General features: G+C 41.5%; 1 protein-coding gene across 4 annotated transcripts; it reads right to left on the reverse strand.

Annotated features, from left to right (window-relative positions):
- Window positions 1-914: 914 nt before the first annotated feature.
- LOC135473081 (protein FAM227B-like) lies at window positions 915-26,869 on the reverse strand. 4 transcript variants are annotated; one of them, XM_064752888.1, is made up of 15 exons: window positions 26,814-26,869; window positions 25,019-25,188; window positions 24,572-24,677; window positions 24,201-24,320; window positions 23,955-24,034; window positions 22,136-22,285; window positions 20,859-20,957; window positions 19,962-20,066; window positions 19,002-19,131; window positions 12,856-12,996; window positions 10,187-10,353; window positions 6,283-6,437; window positions 5,837-5,914; window positions 1,965-2,115; window positions 915-1,649 (listed from the first exon to the last, which is right to left on the reverse strand). In XM_064752888.1, exons 2-15 carry the CDS (start codon window positions 25,151-25,153, stop codon window positions 1,575-1,577), a joined length of 1,692 nt encoding a protein of 563 aa, XP_064608958.1. In that variant the 5' UTR covers window positions 25,154-25,188; window positions 26,814-26,869; the 3' UTR covers window positions 915-1,574. The 4 variants fall into 4 exon arrangements, with proteins under 4 accessions (XP_064608958.1, XP_064608960.1, XP_064608961.1 ...); XM_064752890.1 differs by having other exon boundaries at window positions 26,794-26,860; XM_064752891.1 differs by lacking the exon at window positions 26,814-26,869 and adding an exon at window positions 25,810-25,844.

Consider the following 26,869-nt stretch of genomic DNA (forward strand, 5'->3'; position numbering starts at 1 on the left):
GCTAACATCCTGTCAAGATGAGATAGCACTGTGATATAACACTGCAGTAATGGGAACAGGCAGGTTAACATCCTGTCAAGATGAGATAGCATTGTGATGTAACACTGCCATAATCGGAACAGGCAGGCTAACATCCTGTCAAGATGAGATAGCATTGTGATGTAACACTGCAGAAATGGGAACAGGCAGGCTAACATCCTGTCAAGATGAGATAGCATTGTGATGTAACACTGCAGAAATGGGAACAGGCAGGCTAACATCCTGTCAAGATGAGATAGCATTGTGATGTAACACTGCAGTAATGGGAACAGGCAGGTTAACATCCTGTCAAGATGAGATAGCATTGCGATGTAACACTGCAGTAATGGGAACAGGCAGGCTAACATCCTGTAAAGAAGAGATACGTGTGGCATTGTGATGTAACACTGCAGTAATGAGAACAGGCAGGCTAACATCCTGTCAAGATGACATAGCACTGTGATATAACACTGCAGAAATGGGAACAGGCAGTCTAACATCCTGTCAAGATGAGATAGCATTGTGATGTAACACTGCAGAAATGGGAACAGGCAGGCTAACATCCTGTCAAGATGAGATAGCATTGTGATGTAACACTGAGGGAAATGGGAACTGGCAGGCTAACATCCTGTCAAGATGAGATAGCACTGTGATATAACATTGTGGAAATGGGAACAGGCCAACTAACATCCTGTCAAGATGAGATACCACTGTGATGTAAGAGAAGTATGAACAGGCAACTTTACACCCTGTCAAGATGAGACGGCACTGTGATGTAAGAAAAATATAAACAGGTAACTTTACATTCTGTCAAGATGAGATAGCATTGTGATGTAGGAGAAATATGAACACACAAGTTTACATGTACATCCTACCATGATGAGATAAGATGAGAGCATTGTGATATAAAAGAAATAATATTGATAGCAGAGTAAAACTTGAAGGAAGAAAATCAACAAGTATGACAAGATTCAGTCAATAATCAGGATGTAATTTACATAAAAAAGCCATGCAACAAGGGACCAATGTTTAATAAAATCCATACATATATTTGCCATATGCAACTATTTGAAAGAATCAGAGGTTAGCTCTGACATGCAGCAGAAGACAATCGCACAGGCTGATTGAAGCTGACAAAATATGTCTGTCAGCAGGTCACAGTTCTTCACCTCATCGTGATGCTGGCTCTGACATGCAGCAGAAGATAATCACGCAGGCTGATTGAAGTCGACACAATGCGTCTGTCAGCAGGTCACAGTTCTTCACCTCATCGTGATGTTGGCTCTGACATGCAGCAGAAGATAATCACGCAGGCTGATTGAAGCTGACACAATATGTCTGTCAGCAGGTCACAGTTCTTCACCTCATCATGATGTTGACTCTGACATGCAGCAGAAGATAATCTTGCATGCTGACAATCATGCAGGCTGTTTGTACAAATGTCGCTGGCACCATGCATCTGTCAGAGCGTCACAACACTTCATCTAATGCTGATGTTAGCTCCGACATGTAGCAGTATGCATGCCTCTAGCTGAAACCATGCATGCCTTAACAAATCAAAACTCTTCTTCTGATCCTGATAGATCGTCATTCCCCTCCGTGGAGAAAAAGGACCTGTGCCTGTCTCGATCCTGCAATCAAACATGGTTAGTACTCAGGTTACTCAACTTTAACACATAACTTTAACGCATTCACTCTGCTTTCAGTAAGTATCCCACATCTAAGTACTATACATATCTGTATTCTAACAGAACAGCCCATAATTTCTACAAATTGAATGTAAAGAAGGCCCTCTTTTTTTTTATCCTGTTGTATTTTTTTTTTAAATGTTTACTTGTTGGTCAAAGTCTTTGGAATACAACAAGAAACCCCATGCTGAATTGATGTATCCTTTGATGTATCCAACGACTCTTTACTAAAGATTTATAGCTCAGCACATGTAGTACCTTAATTTCCATGATTTTCTCACTGAGAATTTTCAGTTCCACACTGTTCTTGGTAAACAATAGTTCTCGTTGTAGCTTATCAATCTCCCGATTTGTTTCTCTCTTCTGTTTCTCAAGCTCCATTATCTGACGATCGGTGTGTTCACATATTCTGCAAATAGAGAATGGTCATGAGAAACAAGACAACTCACCATGATCCCACGATAGGGGGAATTACTCACCATGATCCCACGATAGGGGGAATTACTCACCATGATCCCATGATGGGGGAATTACTTACCATGATCCCATGATAGGGGGGACAACTCACCATGATCCAATGATAGGGGGAATTACTCACCATGATCCCATGACAGAGGGAATTACTCACCATGATCCCATGATGGGGGAATTACTAACCATGATCCCATGATAGGGGGACAACTCACCATGATCCCATGATAGGGGGAATTACTCACCATGATCCCATGACAGAAGGAATTACTCACCATAATCCCATGATGGGGGAATTACTAACCATGATCCCATGATAGGGGGACAACTCACCATGATCCCATGATAGGGGGAATTACTCACCATGATCCCATGACAGAAGGAATTACTCACCATGATCCCATGATGGGGGAATTACTAACCATGATCCCATGGTAGGGGGAAGTACTCACCATCATTCCATGATAGGGGGAATTACTCACCATGATACCATGGTAGGGGGAATTACTCACCATGATCCCATGGTAGGGAATTACTCACCATGATCCCATGATAGGAGGAATTACTCACCATGATCCCATGATAGAGAATTATTCACCATGATCCCATGATGGGGGGAAGTAATCACCATGATTCCATGATAGGGGGGAATTACTCACCATGATGCCATGATAGGGAGAATTACTCACCATGATCCCATGACGGGGAATTACTCACCATTATCCGATGAAAGGGGGGATCCACTCCACTACCTAGACCATTGTTAACCCCCCTCTTCTAACAACATAGAGTCTAGTACTGACTACCTCTAATCCTCAACTTGCCTCTGTTTCATTGGCTGAGAAATTCTCAAGACAGTGGCACTACATTTAAAAGTTAAGACTGCCAGGGAGAGCACAGCTGCTCACCAATTCTCCTGTCAGAGACACCAGTGTGCTATAACATTACTTGTGCTAGGAGAGTGTGTCTGGTTTTTGCAGAGAGGAATTCCTTCTATGTTTGACACGTGACGGATTTGTATGCCTAGGTGAACAAGATTGGCAACACAACCATGACAACACGAATGTAAATTGAGGCAATTTTTCCTTCTTCAGGTGGGGAATAATTCCAAAAGTGAGAGAAATTTCGTATTCCTTTGACAAATTAATACAGCAATGTTATACAAACACATCATCAAACAACTGAAGGAAATTAAATTCTACATTTCTTACTTTAAGATTTATTGCAGACTTATTTTACTTTAAAGACAGATGACAGGAGGACGAATCTCTTAACAATGGTTGCATGGCCATATGCCAGTGTATGATTCCGTAAAGTCTTGGTCCATAAATAGCTGACCTGTCAGCAGAAACAAGGCTGTCAAGAGTTTCAGAGAGATTTGCCTACAGCCAATCAGAAGGCTACCTTGGAAACAATGCTGATGGTGTGAACTTGACCCTACATGGCAATCGGGTCAAGTGTCACCCCTATCTCATGGCAGGAGGAACAACTCACCACCATCTCATGGCAGGGGGAACAACTCACCCCTATCTCATGGCAGGAGGAACAACTCACCCCTATCTCATGGCAGGGGGAACAGCTCAACCCTATCTCATGGCAGGAGGAACAACTCACCCCTATCTCGTGGCAGGAGGAACAACTCACCACTATCTCATGGCAGGAGGAACAACTAAACGCTTTCTCATGGCAGGAGGAACAACTCAACCCTATCTCATGGCAGTGGGAACAACTCACCCCTATCTCATGGCAGGGGAACAACTCAATACTATCTCATGGCAGGAGGAACAACTCAACCCTATCTCATGGCAGGAGGAACAACTGAACGCTTTCTCATGGCAGGGGGAACAACTCACCACTATCTCATGGCAGGGGGAACAACTCAACCCTATCTCATGGCAGGAGGAACAACTCAACCCTATCTCATGGCAGGAGGAACAACTAAACGCTTTCTCATGGCAGGGGGAACAACTCATCACTATCTCATGGCAGGAGGAACAACTCACCACTATCTCATGGCAGGGGGAACAACTCAACCCTATCTAATGGCAGTGGGAACAACTCACCACTATCTCATGGCAGGAGGAACAACTCACCACTATCTCATGGCAGGGGGAACAACTCAACCCTATCTCATGGCAGGAGGAACAGCTCACCCCTATCTCATGGCAGGAGGAACAACTCAACCCTATCTCTTGGCAGGAGGAACAACTCACCCCTATCTCAAGGCGGGAGGAACAACTCAACCCTATCTCATGGCAGGAGGAACAACTCAACCCTATCTCATGGCAGGAGGAACAACTCAACCCTATCTCATGGCAGGAGGAACAACTCAACCCTATCTCATGGCAGTGGGAACAACTCACCACTATCTCATGGCACGGGGAACAACTCACCCCTATCTCATGGCAGGAGGAACAGCTCACCCCTATCTCATGGCAGGGGGAACAACTCACCACTATCTCAAGGCAGGAGAAACAACTCACCACTATCTCAAGGCAGGAGAAACAACTCAACCCTATCTCATGGCAGGAGGAACAACTCACCCCTATCTCATGGCAGGAGGAACAACTCACCACTATCTCACAGCAGGAGGAACAACTCACCCCTATCTCACGGCAGGAGGAACAACTCAACCCTATCTCACGGCAGGAGGAACAACTCACCACTATCTCGTGGCAGGGGGAACAGCTCACCCCTATCTCATGACAGGGGGAGCAACTCACCCCAATCATCACAATCAGACTTAACCTTTGCATCTATAGGCTGAACTCAAACAACGTTTAATAGACCTGAATAGAAATGCTGGAGGGAGAAAGTGGGTAAGAATGTGTAGAGTTATTAACAAAGTGAAAAGATTCAACGTGACCTGCCATCATCAGGAGAAAGATAAACTAGATAGTAACAATCTGCATACAATTATACTGGGCTAGGAAAATGATATTCAAGTAAGAGAAAGTGCCAGTTGTAAACAACATTGTAGGATGCAGTGTTAACTATGCTTTGCAGGACAGTGCGCATGAAATGTACAGCAAAGCCTGGAAATCATGGTCTTTTCTGCTGTATTGCAATCCCTCAGGCTGCTACAATGAATGTAGTCTTGTAAAACAAAAATTAAACCTCACAAAATTCCAGTGCTCAGGAGCTTGTGCGCTATCAACACTGTTACAACACGATGAAGACTATCACTCAGCGCTTAATATGGAACTCTTTAACAGGCCAGTTCATATAAGACTACACCCAGATTACATTACCATCAGGGACAAACCACTGGCATCATTCTGACAGACCTGTCACAATGATGGTCGTAATCCAGCAGGCTAGATCCCCACATCACAAGGGTCTAAATTTAAATCTGTGGGTTATTTTGAATTTCAGCCATACCTGGTAATCAGCTTTGTCTGTCCGATCTTGAATCCTCTCCAGTGACTTCAAAAAATCTAACTAGAGTTTAACAGGCTGGGTAAAACACCTACACAGACAACACAGACAAATTTTTCTTTCTCCCTCTCTCACACAATACCTTGCCATAGATTATTTTAATATCACCTTAACTTTTATGATGGTATAAGCTTGTGGCCAGCTAGTTCTGACAAGGCCATAAAGCTACATGTACCTGTACTTGTGAGGTGAGAAATTACATTCAGACCATGGCTACTTACTTTTGGTACTCTCTGTTAAGGTTGTCTGACAGAGACAGTGTATTGGTGATGAGTTCCTTGTACGTGGGTCCTGGCTGAGTGATTCAGTTAAGGAAAGGCTGGACGCAAATCACTGTGTCACCAGAAACTTAACAAGAAAACAGGTGAAGAAAAACTGATAGTTGAAACATGCAATGACATAGTCTATGCACTAACTCACTTACAGTGTATGTTTCGTCTTTGTAAATCATAAAGATGTATGTTATCAGCTCTTAGCGAAGGTCAACTGTCAATATGAGCACCAAGACAAAGACCCACTTGATAACAAAAGACAGATGACTCCTAACATTGATATTACAATCACTTCACAATATCTTCACACACTGAGTTTAGCATACAACTCACATAAAAGCTAAGGAAAAAGAGAGATAATCTGATCTGATATCAAGAGCCAAAAACAAGGATATGGCAAGGCAGTGATCTCTGTCCGCCGCACTTTCTTCCCCGGCTGTTCATAGTTCTGTAGCTTACGTCTGTCCAGGTAGTGAGCAACTAGGGGGCTACGACCATCAAGGTTAAACTTGACCCTCTCAAGGTCAGCGCCTGGTCCAATTGGATGAGACTGAAATATAATACGCACAATCACAGCTGGTGTGTACTCATGGAGGGAGGTGTACATCTATGACATGACAGACACAATCACAGCTGCTGTGCACTCATGGAGGGAGGTGTACATCTATGACATGATAGACACAATCACAGCTGCTGTGTACTCATGGTGGGGAGTGTACATCTATAACATGACACACAATCACAGCTGCTGTGCACTCATGGAGGGAGGTGTACATCTATGACATGATAGACACAATCACAGCTGCTGTGTACTCATGGTGGGGAGTGTACATCTATAACATGACACACAATCACAGCTGCTGTGTATTCATGGAGGGGAGTGTTCATCTATGACATGACACACAATCACAGCTGCTGTGTACTCATGGAGGGGAGTGTACATCTATAACATGACACACAATCACAGCTGCTGTGTATTCATGGAGGGGAGTGTTCGTCTATAACATGACACACACAATCACAGCTGTGGTGTACTCATGGACGGGAGTGTACATCTATAAAATGACACACACAATCACAGCTGCTGTGTACTCATGGAGGGGAGTGTTCGTCTATAACATGACACACTCAATCACAGCTGGTGTGTACTCATGGTGGGGAGTGTACATCTATAACATGACACACACAATCACAGCTGCCGTGTACTCCTGGTGGGGAGTGTACATCTATAACATGACACACACAATCACAGCTGCTGTGTACTCATGGAGGGGAGTGTTCATCTATAACATGACACACACAATCACAGCTGCTGTGTACTCATGGAGGGGAGTGTACATCTATAACATGACACTCAATCACAGCTGTTGTGTACTCATGGTGGGGAGTGTACATCTATAACATGACACACACAATCACAGCTGCTGTGTACTCATGGTGGGGAGTGTACATCTATAACATGCCACACACAATCACAGCTGCTGTGTACTCATGGAGGGGAGTGTTCGTCTATAACATGACACACACAATCACAGCTGCTGTGTACTCATGGTGGGGAGTGTACATCTATAACATGACACACACAATCACAGCTGCTGTATACTCATGGTGGGGAGTGTACATCTATAACATGACACACACAATCACAGCTGCTGTGTACTCATGGAGGGGAGTGTACATCTATAACATGACACACAATCACAGCTGCTGTGTATTCATGGAGGGGAGTGTTCGTCTATAACATGACACACACAATCACAGCTGTTGTGTACTCATGGACAGGAGTGTACATCTATAAAATGACACACACAATCACAGCTGTTGTGTACTCATGGAGGGGAGTGTACATCTATAAAATGACACACACAATCACAGCTGCTGTGTACTCATGGAGGGGAGTGTTCGTCTATAACATGACACACTCAATCACAGCTGGTGTGTACTCATGGTGGGGAGTGTACATCTATAACATGACACACACAATCACAGCTGCCGTGTACTCCTGGTGGGGAGTGTACATCTATAACATGACACACACAATCACAGCTGCTGTGTACTCATGGAGGGGAGTGTTCATCTATAACATGACACACACAATCACAGCTGCTGTGTACTCATGGAGGGGAGTGTACATCTATAACATGACACTCAATCACAGCTGCTGTGTACTCATGGTGGGGAGTGTACATCTATAACATGACACACACAATCACAGCTGCTGTGTATTCATGGTGGGGAGTGTACATCTATAACATGCCACACACAATCACAGCTGCTGTGTACTCATGGAGGGGAGTGTTCGTCTATAACATGACACACACAACCACAGCTGCTGTGTACTCATGGTGGGGAGTGTACATCTATAACATGACACACACAATCACAGCTGCTGTATACTCATGGTGGGGAGTGTACATCTATAACATGACACACATAATCACAGCTGTTGTGTACTCATGGAGGGGAGTGTACATCTATATCATGACACACACAATCACAGCTGCTGTGTACTCATGGAGGGGAGTGTACATCTATAACATGACACACACAATCACAACTGCTGTGTACTCATGGTGGGGAGTGTACATCTATAACATGACACACACAATCACAGCTGCTGTGTACTCATGGAGGGGAGTGTTCATCTATAACATGCCACACACAATCACAGCTGCTGTGTACTCATGGAGGGGAGTGTTCATCTATAACATGACACACACCAATCACAGCTGCTGTGTACTCATGGAGGGGAGTGTTCATCTATAACATGACACACACAATCACAGCTGCTGTGTACTCATGGAGGGGAGTGTTCATCTATAACATGACACACACAATCACAGCTGCTGTGTACTCATGGAGGGGAGTGTACATCTATAACATGACACACACAATCACAGCTGGTTTGCACTAAAGCTGGGGAGTGTATGTCTAGAATATTGAACTGTCCAATTTAATTATGGTATTTCACAATTAGTTTAACGGATTAGTTTAGCAAAGTGTTTCTTTGTTCTTTGTTGGTGACAGTAAGGCGGAGACTAATATCCCATATGCCATGTCACCACCAACTGTGTGGAAGTAACTGATGTGGGAACTTTGCTTACGTGCAGCAAAGAATGTTTTAATGAAGGTCTAGATGGACTAGTGGGTGCATGATCACCCTTCTTGGAGTCCATGCCTGAGGAGTTTACCCCATGTGGCGAGGGCCAGCAGCCAGAGGGTCACTGGGGATCACTGCCCAGCTGGGGGCTGATCACTCTCCTCTGTTATCTCCTTCGCTAAGGATAAACTTAGCCGCCAGAACATTTTGGCTAAACTCTACATGATATACGGTAATGAACTAAAGAATCTAGAATCAATACACTATATTTATCAAATCCAGATTCTCCATGAATCTCAAGACAATGGGGTCAGTCTAATGTAACACTTAATTTAAATATCTTTTGCAGGCATAGTTAAGGACATCTCTCGCTGTGCCATTTGGAGTACCAATTTGTAGAATGCTACTGAGTCAAACCGTCAGAACACCCGAAATGTTTGACATTTGCAACATTTAACTAGTTGCAAGCTAGTCCAAAGAAATAGGGAAAGCTCTATCTTCATGCTACAAATCGCATTTTCTGGCCAATAAAATCTCTTCATTTTTTTCCACAATAAATTACACCCTTTGTGTTACCAGTCAAAGCTTGTCAACAACCATGTGCAAAGAAGCAGACAATGCAAATGCTTGTACCGAGAAAACCAGACTGGTGTACCGCTCACTGAAACTGAGTATGTTATTGATTACTTGTCAAGAGCTGCTATGAAATTATACATGTAAATTACAGTGAACTACTTATCATGACAAAACTGCCAAGAAAAACGCCAGACCTTAGCAACAGAACTGAACAAGAAAAACGCAATATCCAGGACAAGTGACCATGTTATATGTGAATTTTGTCGAACACTACAAGTCAAACACTACAAGTCGAACGCTACAAGTCAAACGCTACAAGTCAAATGCTACAAGTCAAACACTACAAGTCGAACTCTACAAGTCGAACACTACAAGTCAAACGCTACAAGTCAAACGCTACAAGTCAAACGCTACAAGTCAAACGCTACAAGTCAAACACTACAAGTCAAATGCTACAAGTCAAATGCTACAAGTCAAACACTACAAGTCAAATGCTACAAGTCAAACGCTACAAGTCAAACACTACAAGTCAAACACTACAAGTCAAATGCTACAAGTCAAACACTACAAGTCAAACGCTACAAGTTGGTACTATAAATCACATCGTGAAGATGGGCCTTTACCTCTTCGTCCAGTTCTGATAACAGCGAGGTTGCCTCGTGGGAGCGCAGCATCAACCCCCCCATTAGGGCTCTCCCTTCCGATGAGGGTGGGTTCGTCTCACCATGGGAAGGCTCTCCCAGTTTAGAGATGAATTTCTCAAACATGTGAATATCAACACTGCAGTGCGCTGGATAAAAAAAAAAAAAAAACTTGCTTAGTATTTTTTCCATGACAGACATGTTCAGTAATGTACTTTCCTGCACCATACATTTACCTGTAAACAACATAGTTCATCTACATCTGGTTACCAATGACAGACTAATGAAAGTCAACAAACCTGTATGGTATACTCAAGACACAAATAAATTACATCACTATTGCAATAGGCGCTTTTGTAAAGTACCATCACCAAAAAAGCCACTTGTGTGAAGTACCGTTACAAAAAAACCTCTTTATAACCACTTTATAAAAAAACTTAATGTAAGTTGGGTGCTCACAAGAGCTAGCTTCTGCGCAGGACATTATTTGTGGAGAGAGGCTCAGCAGATGTACCCTGTGGGTGTGACATTTTAGGCTCTGCCATCAATACCCAAAATCTCACTGTCTGGGTAGGCACTGTAAAAAGGTGTGCAATTACTCAGCCCATGGAGCTCCCTGTGCTGTAACACACATTATGTATGGGGGAACTTTGTATAACGAATCATGAATAACTGTTTGCCCAGCAGCAACACCATAGCCTTCATGTGTGCTAAATTTTAAGGTAAAACAAACTCACTTTATGTTGTGCAAAACAACCCCACCTAACTATGTGTAAAACAACCCCCCCTTTCCTTTGTGTAGAACAACCCCACTTAACCTTGTGTATAACCTCACTTTACTTTGTGTAGAACAACCCTACTTCACACTGTGTAGAACAGCCTTACTTTACTTTGTGTAGAACAACCTCATTTTACCTAGTCTATAACTTCACTTTACTTTGTGTAGTACCTCACTTCACATTGTGTAGAACAACCTCACTTTACTTTGTGTAGAACAACACGTTATGTTGTACAGAACAACTCTCACTTTACCTTGTGTAGAACAACACCACTTTATCTTGTGTAGAACAACTTTCACTTTACCTTGTGCAGAACAACACCACTTTTCTTTGAGTATATCAACCCCACTTTACCTTGTGTAGAACAACCCCACTTTACCTTGTGTAGGACAACACCACTTTACCTCGTGTAAAACAACACCACTTTATCTTGTGTAGATCAACCCCACTTTTCCTTGAGTAGATCAACCCCACTTTACCTTGTGTAGAACAACACCACTTTCCTTGGGTAGAACAACACCACTTTACCTTGTGTAGAACAACCCTCACTTTACCTTGTGTAGAACAACACCACTTTTCCTTGAGTAGATCAACCCCACTTTATCTTGTGTAGAACAAACACCACTTTATCTTGTGTAGATCAACCCCACTTTACCTTGTGTAGAACAACCCTCACTTTACCTTGTGTAGAACAACCCCACTTTTCCTTGAGTAGATCAACCCCACTTTACCTTGTGTAGAACAACACCACTTTTCCTTGAGTAGATCAACCCCACTTTATCTTGTGTAGAACAAACACCACTTTATCTTGTGTAAATCAACCCCACTTTACCTTCTGTAGAACAACCCCACTTTACCTTGTGTAGGATAACACCACTTTTCCTTGAGTAGATCAACACCACTTTACCTTCTGTAGAACAACACCACTTGTCCTTGAGTAGATCAACCCCACTTTACCTTGTGTAGAACAACCCTCACTTTACCTTGTATAGAACAAACACCACTTTATCTTGTGTAGAACAACCCCACTTTACCTTGCGTAGAACAAACACCACTTTATCTTGTGCAGAACAAACCTCATTTTACCTTGTGTAGAACACCACTTTACCTTGTGTAGAACAAACCTCACTTTACCTTGTGTAGAACAAACCTCACTTCACCTTGTGTAAATCAACCCCACTTTACCTTGTGTAGAACAAACACCACTTTATCTTGTGTAGAACAACCCCACTTTACCTTGTGTAGAACAACACCACTTTACCTTGTGTAGAACAAACCTCACTTTACCTTGTGTAAATCAACCCCACTTTACCTTGTGTAGAACAAACACCACTTTACCTTGTGTAGAACAACCCCACTTTACCTTGTGTAGAACAACACCACTTTACCTTGTGTAGAACAAACCTCACTTTACCTTGTGTAAATCAACCCCACTTTACCTTGTGTAGAACAAACACCACTTTATCTTGTGTAGAACAACCCTACTTTATCTTGTGTAGAACAACACCACTTTACCTTCTGTAGAACAAACCTCATTTTACCTTGTGTAAATCAACCCCACTTTACCTTGTGTAGAACAAACACCACTTTATCTTGTGTAGAACAACCCCACTTTACCTTGTGTTGAACAACACCACTTGTCCTTGAGTAGGAAAACCCTACTTTACTTTGTGTAGAACCTCACTTTGCACATCTTACAAGGTACAAGATGTAAAATACTTTACTTTCTGTAAAATAACACATTTAAGGTTTAAAAAGAGGGTATAAACCCACTGACAACAGACAGCACTTACCAGACTTTCTCCTGTCCATGTTAGGTTTGGGGGTCAATGCCACACAAAGAGTACAATAATCTAAGTGTAAAACACTTACTAGACTTCCTCCTGTTCAGGTTAGGTTGGGGGCCTAGCATCTGCTTGGCTGCGGCTGCAGCTGCCTCCCCTCCCATCATACTGCCCCCCAGTAGGTGTGGCATGTCCCACTGCTTCCACAGGCCCGGTATTACCTTTATACCTGCCAGAAACACCAGTACAATGCTCCATAAGGACACGGTTGACATAACACTCAATTCAGACAAATCCTTTTTACAAAATACTCCTGCCTGATTTTGATGGATAAAATACTTATAACACCAAATTATAAGCTTTAGATGAGAAAACTGCTTAAAATTCTGCACTAAAATTATAAAACTGTATATATACATTGTAATAAATGTGGTCCACTTCTAAATGTATCTGCTTACATGTAAATTGTGAATAGTGAACAGTTAGGGCATATTGTCACATTCAACATCTGGGCTTGTAATAAACAGTTAGGGTTTATTGTCACAATCAACATCTCGGCTTGTAATAAACAATTAGGGCATACTGTCACATTCAAAATCTGGGCTTGTAGTGAACAGTAAGGGCATATTGTCACATTCAACATCTGGGCTTGTAATACACAGTTAGGGCTTATTGTCACATTTAACATCTGGGTTTGTAGTGAAAAGTTAGGGCATATTGTCACATTCAACATCTGGGCTTGTAATAAACAATTAGGGCATACTATCACATTCAACATCTGGGCTTGTAGTGAACAGTTAGGGCATATTGTCACATTCAACATCTGCGCTTGTAGTGAACAGTTAGGGCATATTGTCACATTGATCATCTGAGCTTGTAATAAACAATTAGGGCATACTGTCACATTCAAAATCTGGGCTTGTAGTGAACAGTAAGGGCATATTGTCACATTCAACATCTGGGCTTGTAGTGAAAAGTTAGGGCATATTGTCACATTCAACATCTGGGCTTGTAATAAACAATTAGGGCATACTATCACATTCAACATCTGGGCTTGTAGTGAACAGTTAGGGCATATTGTCACATTCAACATCTGCGCTTGTAGTGAACAGTTAGGGCATATTGTCACATTTAACACCTGGACTTGTAGTGAACAGTTAGGGCATACTGTCACATTCAACACCTGGACTTGTAGTGAACAGTTAGGGCATACTGTCACATTCAACATCTGAGCTTGTAGTGAACAGTAAGGGCATATTGTCACATTCAACATCTGGGCTTGTAATACACAGTTAGGGCTTATTGTCACATTTAACATCTGGACTTGTAGTGAACAGTTAGGGCTTATTGTCACATTCAACATCTGCGCTTGTAGTGAACAGTTAGTGCTTATTGTCACACTCAATATCTGGGCTTGTAGTGAACAGTTAGGATTTATTGTCACATTCAACATCTGGGGTTGTAATAAACAGTTAGGGCTTTCTGTTACACTCAACATCTGGGCTTGTAGTAAACAGTTAGGGCTTACTGTCACACTCAACATCTGGACTTGTAGTGAACAGTTGGGGCTTATTGTCAAACTCAACATCTGGGCTTGTAGTGAACAGTTAGAGCATACTGTCACATTGATCATCTGGGCTTGTAGTGAACAGTTAGGGTTTACTGTCACATTCAACATCTGCGCTTGTAGTGAACAGTTAGGGTTTATTGTCACACTCAACATCTGGACTTTTTGTAAACAGTTAGGGCATATTGCCACATTCAAAATCTGGGCCTGTAGTGAGTAGTCAGGGCATACTGTCACATTCAACATCTGGGTTTACAGTAAACAACAGTGAAGAGCAATGGTCCCCGGGCTTACTTTTAGTTTAGGGGTGTAAGAAAACAGATCCGCGAGAAACTGAGATTATGTAGCGAATGTTCTGGTTACTGTTGACTCAGAGCAATGTATGAACTGCTCAATGCATGGATGTGTATTTTGGTTTAGCCATGGTAACTCACCAGAGTTCTGGTTATTGTTGGCTCAGAGCAATGTATGAACTGCTCAATGCATGGACATGTATTTTGGTTTAACCATGGTAACTTACCAAAGTTCTGGTTATTGTTGGCTCACATGCAATGTATGAACTGCCAAATGCATGGATGTGTATTTTGGTTTAGCCATGGTAACTTACCAGAGTTCTGGTTATTGTTGACTCAGAAGCAATGTGTGAACTGCCCAATGCATGGATGTGTATTTTGGTTTAGCCATGGTAACTTACCACAGTTCTGGTTATTGTTGACTCAGAAGCAATGTGTGAACTGCCCAATGCATGGATGTGTATTTTGGTTTAACCATGGTAACTCACCAGAGGTCTGGTTATTGTTGGCTCAGAAGCAATGTGTGAACTGCTCAATGTATGGATGTGTATTTTGGTTTAGCCATGGTAACTTACCAGAGTTCTGGTTATTGTTGGCTCACATGCAATGTATGAACTGCCCAATGTATGGATGTGTATTTTGGTTTAGCCATGGTAACTTACCAGAGTTCTGGTTATTGTTGACTCAGAAGCAATGTGTGAACTGCCCAATGCATGGATGTGTATTTTGGTTTAACCATGGTAACTCACCAGAGTTCTGGTTATTGTTGGCTCAGAAGCAATGTGTGAACTGCTCAATGCATGGATGTGTATTTTGGTTTAGCCATGGTAACTCACCAGAGTTCTAGTTATTGTTGGCTCAGAAGCAATGTGTGAACTGCTCAATGCATGGATGTGTATTTTTGTTTAACCATGGTAACTCACCAGAGTTCTGGTTATTGTTGGCTCAGAAGCAATGTATGAACTGCCCAATGCATGGATGTGTATTTTGGTTTAGCCATGGAAACTTACCAGAGTTCTGGTTATTGTTGACTCAGAAGCAATGTGTGAACTGCCCAATGCATGGACGTGTATTTTGGTTTAACCATTGTTGGCTCAGAGCAATGTATGAACTGCTCAATGCATGGACATGTATTTTGGTTTAACCATGGTAACTTACCAAAGTTCTGGTTATTGTTGGCTCACATGTAATGTATGAACTGCCCAATGCATGGATGTGTATTTTGGTTTAGCCATGGTAACTTACCAGAGTTCTGGTTATTGTTGACTCAGAAGCAATGTGTGAACTGCCCAATGCATGAACGTGTATTTTGGCTTAACCATGGTAACTCACCAGAGTTCTGGTTATTGTTGGCTCAGAAGCAATGTGTGAACTGCTCAATGCATGGATGTGTATTTTGGTTTAGCCATGGTAACTCACCAGAGTTCTGGTTATTGTTGGCTCAGAAGCAATGTATGAGCTGCTCAATGCATGGATGTGTGTTTTGGTTTAGCCATGGTAACTTACCACAGTTCTGGTTATTGTTGGCTCACATGCAATGTGTGAACTGCCCAATGCATGGATGTGTATTTTGGTTTAGCCATGGTAACTCACCACAGTTCTGGTTATTGTTGGCTTAGAAGGAATGTATAAACTGCTCAATGCATGTATGTGTATTCTGGTTCAGCCATAGTAACTTACCACAGTTCTGGTTATTGTTGGTTCAGAAGCAATGTATGAACTCCTCAATGCATGGATTTGTGTTTTGGTTTAGCCATGGTAACTCACCAGAGTTCTGGTTATTGTTGACCCAGAAGCAATGTATGAACTGCTCAATGCATGGATGTGTGTTTTGGTTTAGCCATGGTAACTTACCAGAGTTCTGGTTATTGTTGGCTCACATGCAATGTATGAACTGCTCAATGCATGGATGTGTATTTTGGTTTAGCCATGGTAACTTACCAGAGTTCTGGTTATTGTTGGCTCACATGCAATGTGTGAACTCCCCAATGCATGGATGTGTATTTTGGTTTAGCCATGGTAACTCACCAGAGTTCTGTTTATTGTTGGCTCAGAAGCAATGTGTGAACTGCTCAATGCATGTATGTGTATTCTGGTTCAGCCATAGTAACTTACCACAGTTCTGGTTATTGTTGGTTCAGAAGCAATGTATGAACTCCTCAATGCATGGATTTGTGTTTTGGTTTAGCCATGGTAACTCACCAGAGTTCTGGTTATTGTTGACTCAGAAGCAATGTATGAACTGCTCAATGCATGGGTGTGTGTTTTGGTTTAGCCATGGTAACTTACCAGAGTTCTGGTTATTGTTGGCTCACATGCAATGTATGAACTGCTCAATGCATGGATGTGTATTTTGGTTTAGCTATGGTAACTCACCACAGTTCTGGTTATTGTTGGCTCACATGCAATGTGTGAACTCCCCAATGCATGGATGTGTATTTTGGTTTAGCCATGGTAACTTACCACAGTTCTGGTTATTGTTGGCTTAGAAGCAATGTATGAACTGCTCAATGCATGTATGTGTATTCTGGTTCAGCCATAGTAACTTACCACAGTTCTGGTTATTGTTGGTTCAGAAGCAATGTATGAACTCCTCAATGCATGGATTTGTGTTTTGGTTTAGCCATGTTAACTTACCAGAATTCTGGTTATTGTTGACTCAGAAGCAATGCGTGAACTCCTCAATGCATGGATTTGTGTTTTGGTTTAGCCATGGTAACTCACCAGAGGTCTGGTTATTGTTGACTCAGAAGCAATGTATGAACTGCTCAATGCATGGGTGTGTGTTTTGGTTTAACCATGGTAACTTACCAGAGTTCTGGTTATTGTTGGCTCAGAAGCAATGTATGAACTGCTCAATGCATGGATGTGTATTTTGGTTTAGCCATGGTAACTCACCACAGTTCTGGTTATTGTTGGCTCACATGCAATGTGTGAACTCCCCAATGCATGGATGTGTATTTTGGTTTAGCCATGGTAACTTACCACAGTTCTGGTTATTGTTGGCTTAGAAGCAATGTATGAACTGCTCAATGCATGTATGTGTATTCTGGTTCAGCCATAGTAACTTACCACAGTTCTGGTTATTGTTGGTTCAGAAGCAATGTATGAACTCCTCAATGCATGGATTTGTGTTTTGGTTTAGCCATGGTAACTTACCAGAATTCTGGTTATTGTTGGCTCAGAAGCAATGCGTGAACTGCTCAATGCATGGACGTGTATTTTGGTTTAGCCATGGTAACTCACCACAGTTCTGGTTATTGTTGGCTTAGAAGCAATGTATGAACTCCTCAATGCATGGGTGTGCGTTTTGGTTTAGCCATGGTAACTTATCACAGTTCTGGTTATTGTTGGCTCAGAGCAATGTATGAACTGCTCAATGCATGGACGTGTATTTTGGTTTAACCATGGTAACTTTCCACAGTTCTGGTTATTGTTGGTTCAGAAGCAATGTATGAACTCCTCAATGCATGGATTTGTGTTTTGGTTTAACCATGGTAACTTACCAGAATTCTGGTTATTGTTGGCTCAGAGGCAATGTATGAACTGCTCAATGCATGGATGTGTGTTTTGGTTTAACCATGGTAACTTTCCACAGTTCTGGTTATTGTTTGCTCAGAGGCAATGTATGAACTGCTCAATGCATGGATGTGTGTTTTGGTTTAGCCATGGTAAATCACCATAGTTCTGGTTATTTTTTACTCAGAAGCAATGTACGAACTGCTCAATGCATGGATGTGTGTTTTGGTTTAGCCATGGTAACTTACCAAAGTTCTGGTTGTTGTTGGCTCACATGCAATGTATGAACTGCTCAATGCATGGATGTGCATTTTGGTTTAGCCATAGTAACTCACCAGAGTTCTGTTTATTGTTGGCTCAGAGGCAATGTGTGAACTGCTCAATGCATGTATGTGTATTCTGGTTCAGCCATAGTAACTTACCACAGTTCTGGTTATTTTTGACTCAGAAGCAATGTATGAACTGCCCAATGCATGGATGTGTGTTTTGGTTTAGCCATGGTAACTTTCCACAGTTCTGGTTATTGTTGGCTCAGAAGCAATGCATGAACTGCCCAATGCATGGACGTGTATTTTGGTTTAGCCATGGTAACTCACCACAGTTCTGGTTATTGTTGGCTCAGAGCAATGTATGAACTGCTCAATGCATGGATGTGTATTTTGGTTTAACCATAGTAACTTACCACAGTTCTGGTTATTGTTGGTTCAGAGGCAATGTATGAACTGCTCAATGCTTGGATGTGCGTTTTGGTTTAGCCATGGTAACTTATCACAGTTCTGGTTATTGTTGGCTCAGAGCAATGTATGAACTGCTCAATGCATGGATGTGTATTTTGGTTTAACCATGGTAACTCACCAGAAGTCCATTCATATACCAAGTCCACCAGGTTTTGTTTGAAGTCATCCGCATCAAAACGCTCCCGTGAATCAGGGAAAGACTTGTAGAATGCCACAAAGAGGCTTTGAGCCAGACAGTTTGGATATGTCTGGAAAGACATGTCAACAACATAGGAATCAATACAATGAACATCATATGATGGTTGCCAAAGCATTACAGGAAAGTGAAAATGATTCAATCATATTTTATTGTGGCTACAGCATAATAAAAAGCGTACAGTACTGCTTTTATTATCTGCACAGTTTCAGTGAATCTCCACAGTTCTCTCCCTTGTCTGACTAGCACTGTAAATACAGATGATTCAGTTTCAGAGAACATCCACAGTTCTCTCCCTTGTCTAACTGGCACGGTAACTACAGATGTGACTCAGTTTCAGTGAATCTCCACAGTTCTCTCTCTTGTCTGACTAGAACTGTAACTACAGATGTGACTCAGTTTCATAGAATCTCCACAGTTCTCTCCCCAGTATTACATACCCGCTTTAGCCGAAGGGGTAGGCACAGTATAAATTCACCCCACCACATCTGGTGACCTCGGGTCATTGTTTCCGATATGTAACAGTTACTATTGATATCTATCTTTGAGACGCCACAGTGGTGTTGTATATTGTATCACATTGTATATTCAAGCATTAACACATCCCAATAACCCTTTCATACACCATACTTTGTGGAACTGCAAATGTCTTACTATATATAAATGACCAATCGCAGGGCAGATAGCTTTATAATGCACCTGACATGACATTCAAGGTACGAAAAATATGTCAGGGAATATGCCAGACTATGTAATTACAGATGTGACTCAGTTTCAGTGAAGCTCCACAGTTCGCTCCCTTGTCTTACGAGTTATGTAACTACAGATAAGACTCAGGGTCAGTGGATTTCCACCTGGAGTTCCCTCCCCAGTATGACATACCATCAAAAACTTGTCCTTGACATCAGCATTGATACTGTGAAAGAGAGCCACAAAACTGTCAGCTATCCGGTCAAACAGCTGGTCCTGTTCCTTGACTTTCTTTTTCTAAAAATAGCAAAAGTACAGAAATCATATCAGTGAACAAATACACTAATTTGTGTCTGGAGAGCTTGTTATTCTAAAGGCATAAGGCTAAAACCAGGATTGAACAAGCCATGTCAAGGGGTTCACATCCCATGCAAAATATGCAAAAACTCATAAATGGAGCAATCTGCTTTTTTAACTTAAAACAAAATGAATTTGCAAACAAAATGTTATAAAAACTGGAAAATGTTTGAAGCAGTTACTGCATGGATACCACTGAGAGACAAGAATCCAGCCAATCACTAAGTATCACAATCTTAAGCACAGATGATCTGTGGGTACACAAAATACACATGCAATCTTACGTTTGGAGGAGTTAGAGAAAGGAAATTAAAATACATCATGTTAAGATATGGACAGGGGAAAAGACAAACATCGCTTTTTGCAAAATAAAAAAGCTTCACTATTACCCAGAGAATGAATGAATAATTATGGCTTAACACTACATCAGCAATATTTCAGGCAGAAACACTAATGCCCAGAGAAACCCCAGAGCAAACTGTTGCTTCCCTCATAAGGCAACAAGAGACAGCAAGCTCTGTTAAATACCAAACGAAACTTTATTAAGGATAATCATATTTCTATAAAAATAATAAACACAATGACAATTCTTTTGTTTATCATGGTTCAATTTCAGTAGTTCTTAATAGCTTGAAAATATATGTTATCAACTGTATGTTAGCAACTGTATGTTTAAAGTCATCACATCAACATAAAATAGTTAGTAAACATGACATGATTCATGTAGGTTACCTGGAAATTCTTTAAGAATATCCACCAAAAGCCATCCTGCATAACAGCCACAGAGGCTTCGGATAAAAAGATTTTCTTCCAAAACTTCTTGAAACCAGACTAAAAACAAAAAATAAAGTCAACAAAGTATCAGACTGATTGATCACATACAGTAGCCACTGTCTCCAAATTAATTGGCTTAGGGCATCTAATTAAATGATTGTTGAGTGTGAGGCCTGACTGACCATCCAAGGAAGGGCCCTTCTTTAAAGTTTTTATTGGGATTTTCAAAAATTTTCCTTCAATGTCCCAGTCATTTAAACTAAACAGAACATAAAAAGAAAGAATTTCCTGCAACCAATCCTCTTTGTTGCACTAAGGTTGGGTTACAGCCAACAAGGAGTCATAGACAATGTAAGTGTGGCCTTGTCAATAAATGTATTAACCATCTTAAAGGGATACAGAATCGATGCCCATTGGCTGACAGTGGAGATAGGGCTTTCTGGGTTAAACCTTGTAGCCTTCATAAGGCTTGAATAAATCTGCCATACCTAAAATTCAGCTTAGGCTGGGCATAGCCTGGACATGCCTATCTCTCACATCAGCCAATCAGAATTCATTCTGTTTCCCTTTAACAACAATATCAATACGTCAATCTATTTAGGCACAAAAGATGCATCAGCTGATATTCAATGAATTTCTTTACTAACATCTCACACAGGCTAACTGATCAAAGCTCATGTCTCCCATGCAACTGCATGTATCGCCCATGTAACTGACCATTATGGGTGTGGCCTAGCTCTGATATAGTTAGGATGTGTTCCCAGCTTAGCTTTCATGTTAACCGCTTCGAAATGCTAAATTCACTAGCCTGGAACTAGGTTCTGTCTTCTGCGCTGTCCTCAAAGCCCCAACGCTGTAGGCCACAAAAGAGTTGTCCAGTCGAAAGTAATACCAAGTTTATATCACATCATTATATGGTAATAATAAAGACCACATCATCACAATTCTTCCCCTTTCTCCCCACCTCGTCTTTTCACAATAGTTGATTACAGTTCTATTGTATTCATTATTAACACACACCAATTAAAGACTCCCAATAATTTGACCTTTTGATCTTTATCATTCATGAAGAGTTAGGTGGTATGATGTCATTATTACTGCAGGGTATGTACATTGAGGACAGCACACTTGAAAAGATCGAGTTCCAGGTTAATGCATAGAAGAGTACAGACGTGTATTTCTGAAAGCCAAGCTGGGAATAATGAAACCGATCTCAGATCTAGGTGTGGCCTTACATTAAAGTCTTGGACTTTGGTGACCCTGTGAAGTATTGGCGGAGCCTCCAACTGGGCGGGCAGTTCCACCAGCTCCCCATGACGGAAGCCTGGAAATACACAGTTCTCTACCGTCTTCTTCTTACTCTGTAGAAAACGCTCTGCATTATCCTGTAATGTGAGGTGGGACAAGAAGTGCAGATCATGAAGGGGATATGTGGTAATGTGAGGTGGGATGAGAACCACAGATCATGAAGGGTTATGTGGTAATGTGAGGTGAAATGAGAACCACACAAAATGAGGGGTTATGTGGCAATGTGAGGTGGGACGAGAACCACAGATCATGAAGAGTTATGTGGTAATGTGAGGTGAAATGAGAACCACACAAAATGAGGGGTTATGTGGCAATGTGAGGTGGAACGATAACCACAGATCATGAAGGGTTATGTGGTAGTGTGAGGTGGAATGAGAACTGCAGATCATGAAAGGTTATGTGGCAATGTGAGGTGGGACGAGAACCACAGATCATGAAGGGTTATATAGTAATGTGAGGTGGGACGAAAACCACAGATCATGAAGGGTTATGTGGTAATGTGAGGTGGAATGAGAACCACAGATCATGAAGGGTTATGTGGTAATGTGAGGTGGGACAAGAACCGCAGATCATGAAGGGTTATGTGGTAATGTAAGGTGGAATGAGAACCGCACATAATGAGGGGTTATGTGGCAATGTGAGGTGGGACGAAAACCGCAGATCATGAAGGGTTATATGGTAATGTGAGGTGGGACGAGAACCGTAGATCATGAAGGGTTATGTGGCAATGTGAGGTGGGATGAGAATGGGAGATCATGAGGGGGTTATATGGCAATGTGAGGCGGGTGAGAATGGGAGATCATGAGGGGGTTATATGGCAATGTGAAGCGGGATGAGAATGGGAGATCATGAGGGGGTTATATGGCAGTGTGAGGCAAGTGAGAATGGGAGATCATGAGGGGGTTATATGGCAATGTGAGGCGGGATGAGAATGGGAGATCATGAGGGGGTTATATGGCAATGTGAGGTGGGATGAGAATGGGAGATCATGAGGGGGTTATATGGCAATGTGAGGTGGATGAGAATGGGAGATCATGAGGGGGTTATATGGCAATGTAAGGCGAGATGAGAATGGGAGATCATGAGGGGGTTATATGGCAATGTGAGGCGGGATGAGAATGGGAGATCATGAGGGGATATGTGGCAATGTGAGGTGGGATGAGAATGGGAGATCATGAGGGGGTTATATGGCAATGTGAGGCGGGATGAGAATGGGAGATCATGAGGGGGTTATATGGTAATGTGAGGCGGGATGAGAATGGGAGATCATGAGGGGATATGTGGCAATGTGAGGTGGGGTGAGAACTGCAGATCATGAGTGGGGATATATGTTAATGTGAGGTATTTTCACAAAAATGCAAGCTCTGTTTGCGTCAATTTGTGTCTGTCAGTAGAGACAGCTCTGAATTTGAACTCTTTTTAAGTGTCGGTACATATTTCTTTATCTTGTGCTTTGTTTAGTTTCCATATTTACGAATCTCCTTGGGATTCTGTAGTATCAAAAATGTTTCCTTTCTTTCATGCCATGGTCTCAGAAAAGATGAATTTTTTTTATCATTGTTTAAAAAATTTAAAAAACACTGTACAGCATGATCTTTTCGAAATTTCTGCAGTGGATGGCGCTTCACTGTCACCACTGTTGTTTTCAGGCATATACTTAATCATCCCACTGATAACATGCACAACTAGTCCCATTTATCACCAAGAACAGCACCTGAACACTTATTTTCTGACTTGATTACATACCTGATTACTACCTATACTTTTCCGTGACATAGCGCTGAGCACAGAGCGTCCCTGACTCTCACCTGTTTCTGTGAGAAAAGCTGAGAACAACAGAGATGTATAGCAATTAGATCACAGCTCACTAAGATGTACCTGATGTCTAATCATCATCAGTTCACTCAACATTTTTACATAGGATATATAATGTAGCATAGGACTCAACAGATGTGAGGAGTTTGTCTGTACATGTACATAAGATTTACTTACCTCTAGTGGGAGACTGATCCCTGTCTTCATCAGTAATTATCATATAAGCATATTTGTTTAACACATCTTCCAGTTCTCTCAGACGTTTTCCCAGTTTGTCTAACATGTCAATCGGAAGAGCTGGCCCATAGTTAAGAAGCACAACGTATCTACATACTCTGATAGCTCACATTAAATTATACTTTCTTGTTGTTGGGTGGTTTTATTGCCCAGACAATTTTATTATCTTAGTTGATTAAAATACTATTACAACTGGTTGTTTCAATTCCACAACCAAGATCCATGACTACAATCAAATGCAAGTGTTAAGAGCATATGGGATCATTCCCACGTTCGATAAGACAGAGAAAGTACACAATGTACAAGGATACGTGCTGCATCTCTGAGTAAAGTCTCTATATCATTTTGATTGCCCAACAACAGTGCACGAGATGCGATCGCATGGGACTCTAGAGGAACAGGTACAGGCCACGTTTTCTGTAAAGAAAACCAGAAACTTTCTCACTGTACAAACAAATGGCTGACCATTTTTCAATTGAACTGCCAGCAACAGTCTTAAATCAAACAAAAAGAACACTAATTATGACGAATCATTATCCTTTCACTTGTAAAGCCTCTATACTATCATACATTTTCATACACCTGAAAATGCTGTTACCGTGATTACTGGACAAAACAGTTCTGCTGTAGCTTTTTATTTCTGACCGTGCAATGTTCAGGAGCAATGGTCGGTGACTAATATGACTGCTCAGTAGCTACTGCAGCTTATGCTATGGCAGACAGCTAAAACATTAAATGTAAAGCATGACATTTGATACCAGGTTTTCATGAAGGAGGAATTCCTCCAGAGTGCCCGGCGAGCCCTTGAGTTCTGTCTCCTTCTTCTCCTCTCTCTTCTCTGAGTCTATTTGAGCAGTCATTGAAACAGTTTTGGGGTTCATATCAGCAGACATTCTGTTTATTTACACTGGAACATCAAACCTACAGACTGAAATGACGAAAATGGAAAATAGGGTCAAATATGTAACTCAATATTGATACAAGCATCTACATCTATAACACCTAGACTCAAGTGCCATTGTTTTAAACACTCACCACTTAAAAAAAGGAGACCATTTTTCTGCATCATCGGGAAGGCCTTTCATGCAGATCCCAAATATGGTTTTCGTGACTTTTTTTACACTGAATAATAAAACGTACTTGTAACAACAGTGAGGTGTTAGGAAAAATTTGGGGCCATTTCTAATCAGCTGAAGCAGTGAAGTAACATATTCCTACACACTGGTACTAACTGTTAATTTCCCCAACAAATACAGATATACGTGTAGAAGTAGTAATACATATACATTCTGCTTTCCACATAGATATAGCAATCACCTGACCACGTAGATATAGGAATCACCTGACCATGTAGATATAGCAATCACCTTACCAGGTATATATAGGCAAACACCTTACCAGGTAGACATAGCAATCACCTGACCACGTAGATATAGCAATCACCCTTCCACTTAGACATAGCAATCACCTTAGCACGTAGATATAGCAATCACCTGACCACGTAGATATAGCAATCACCTTACCATGTAGATATAACAATCAACCTTACCATGTAGGGGTCACCTTGGATATCTGACGGAACTTCCTACAAATTAGATGCAGTACCATAATTCCCTCACTGATAGGCTAATGGACCGAAATTGGACAGGTCAAGTTCAGCAACCAAAATTCAAAATGATTCTGTAGTGTTCAAAGCAATACTGTGGATTTTACTTGAATAATTTAGCTAGGGAAACTCATGTGGGGCAGAAATGTTAGCAGCATATATGTAAACTTTAGTATATAGTACACATTGAAAGGCAATATAAAGACATAGCTTTTTTGAAATCAGCTAATTTTGTTGAACAGTAGGCTTTTTTTCTCTGTAATGTTTGATGTTAAAACACCTAAGTTAATTACCATCCCTTTCCCCATAGGGTTAGCCAGCCACCTGCCATTGGACGGGTGAAATGGAAAACTGGTGTTATTTGGACACCCTGTTTTGAGCATCTTTAACATCGGAGCAACAGAAGAAGAAAAATTTATATAACAAAATGGCTCCAAAAAGGGATGTTTGGGCACCCTCTTTCACATTTAGTGGCTAATCCCTTCCTCCACCTGTAATATGTTGTCACAGTTGACAAATGTAGGATACCTTTCATTCGACTGCATACCAGAACAGAATCTCACCAGCCTATGTTACAGGAAAAGATCAACTGTAAAATCCCGCCGTCTGTTGTATCACAGTTCAGTTGTGAACTTGTGTCAACAGCCAGTGCTTATATGGCCTTTACTTTTTACCAGGTAAAATAACAGAGCTATAAATTACCAGAGAAGAGAGTTTGCTGAATTCTGGTTAATTTAATTATTCTTGCCAGTCGATCCACATATGATGTGAAACGCCCCAGGTTATGATCGTTGATGTTGTCTCGGGGTGGAGCCTGAGGGAGGTTTTCACTGTTTACTTTTAGGAAAGAACAACCAAAGCTCGTAATACATTTTTACTTAAGTTATCGCACGCGATAACACCCATCCGTCCCTAACAGGCACTTACCACTGATGAATTAAACTTACATATGTCCCAAACATTGAAAACAGAGCAAGTGAGCACCGACTCCGTTGCCATGAAC

This window comes from Liolophura sinensis, chromosome 8 (genome assembly GCF_032854445.1).
Source record: "Liolophura sinensis isolate JHLJ2023 chromosome 8, CUHK_Ljap_v2, whole genome shotgun sequence".
In the NCBI taxonomy this organism is placed as follows: domain Eukaryota; kingdom Metazoa; phylum Mollusca; class Polyplacophora; order Chitonida; family Chitonidae; genus Liolophura; species Liolophura sinensis.

Coding starts and splice junctions, on each gene's coding strand:
- LOC135473081 (XM_064752888.1), bottom strand. CDS start 25,153: ATGTCTGCTGATATGAACCCCAAAACTGTTTCAATGACTGCTCAAATA. Junction 20,958..22,135: donor CCAAAGTCCAAGACTTTAAT/GTAAGGCCACAC, acceptor TTTTGTTTTTAG/TCTGGTTTCAAGAAGTTTTG. Junction 6,438..10,186: donor TATCAGAACTGGACGAAGAG/GTAAAGGCCCAT, acceptor ATTATATTTCAG/TCTCATCCAATTGGACCAGG.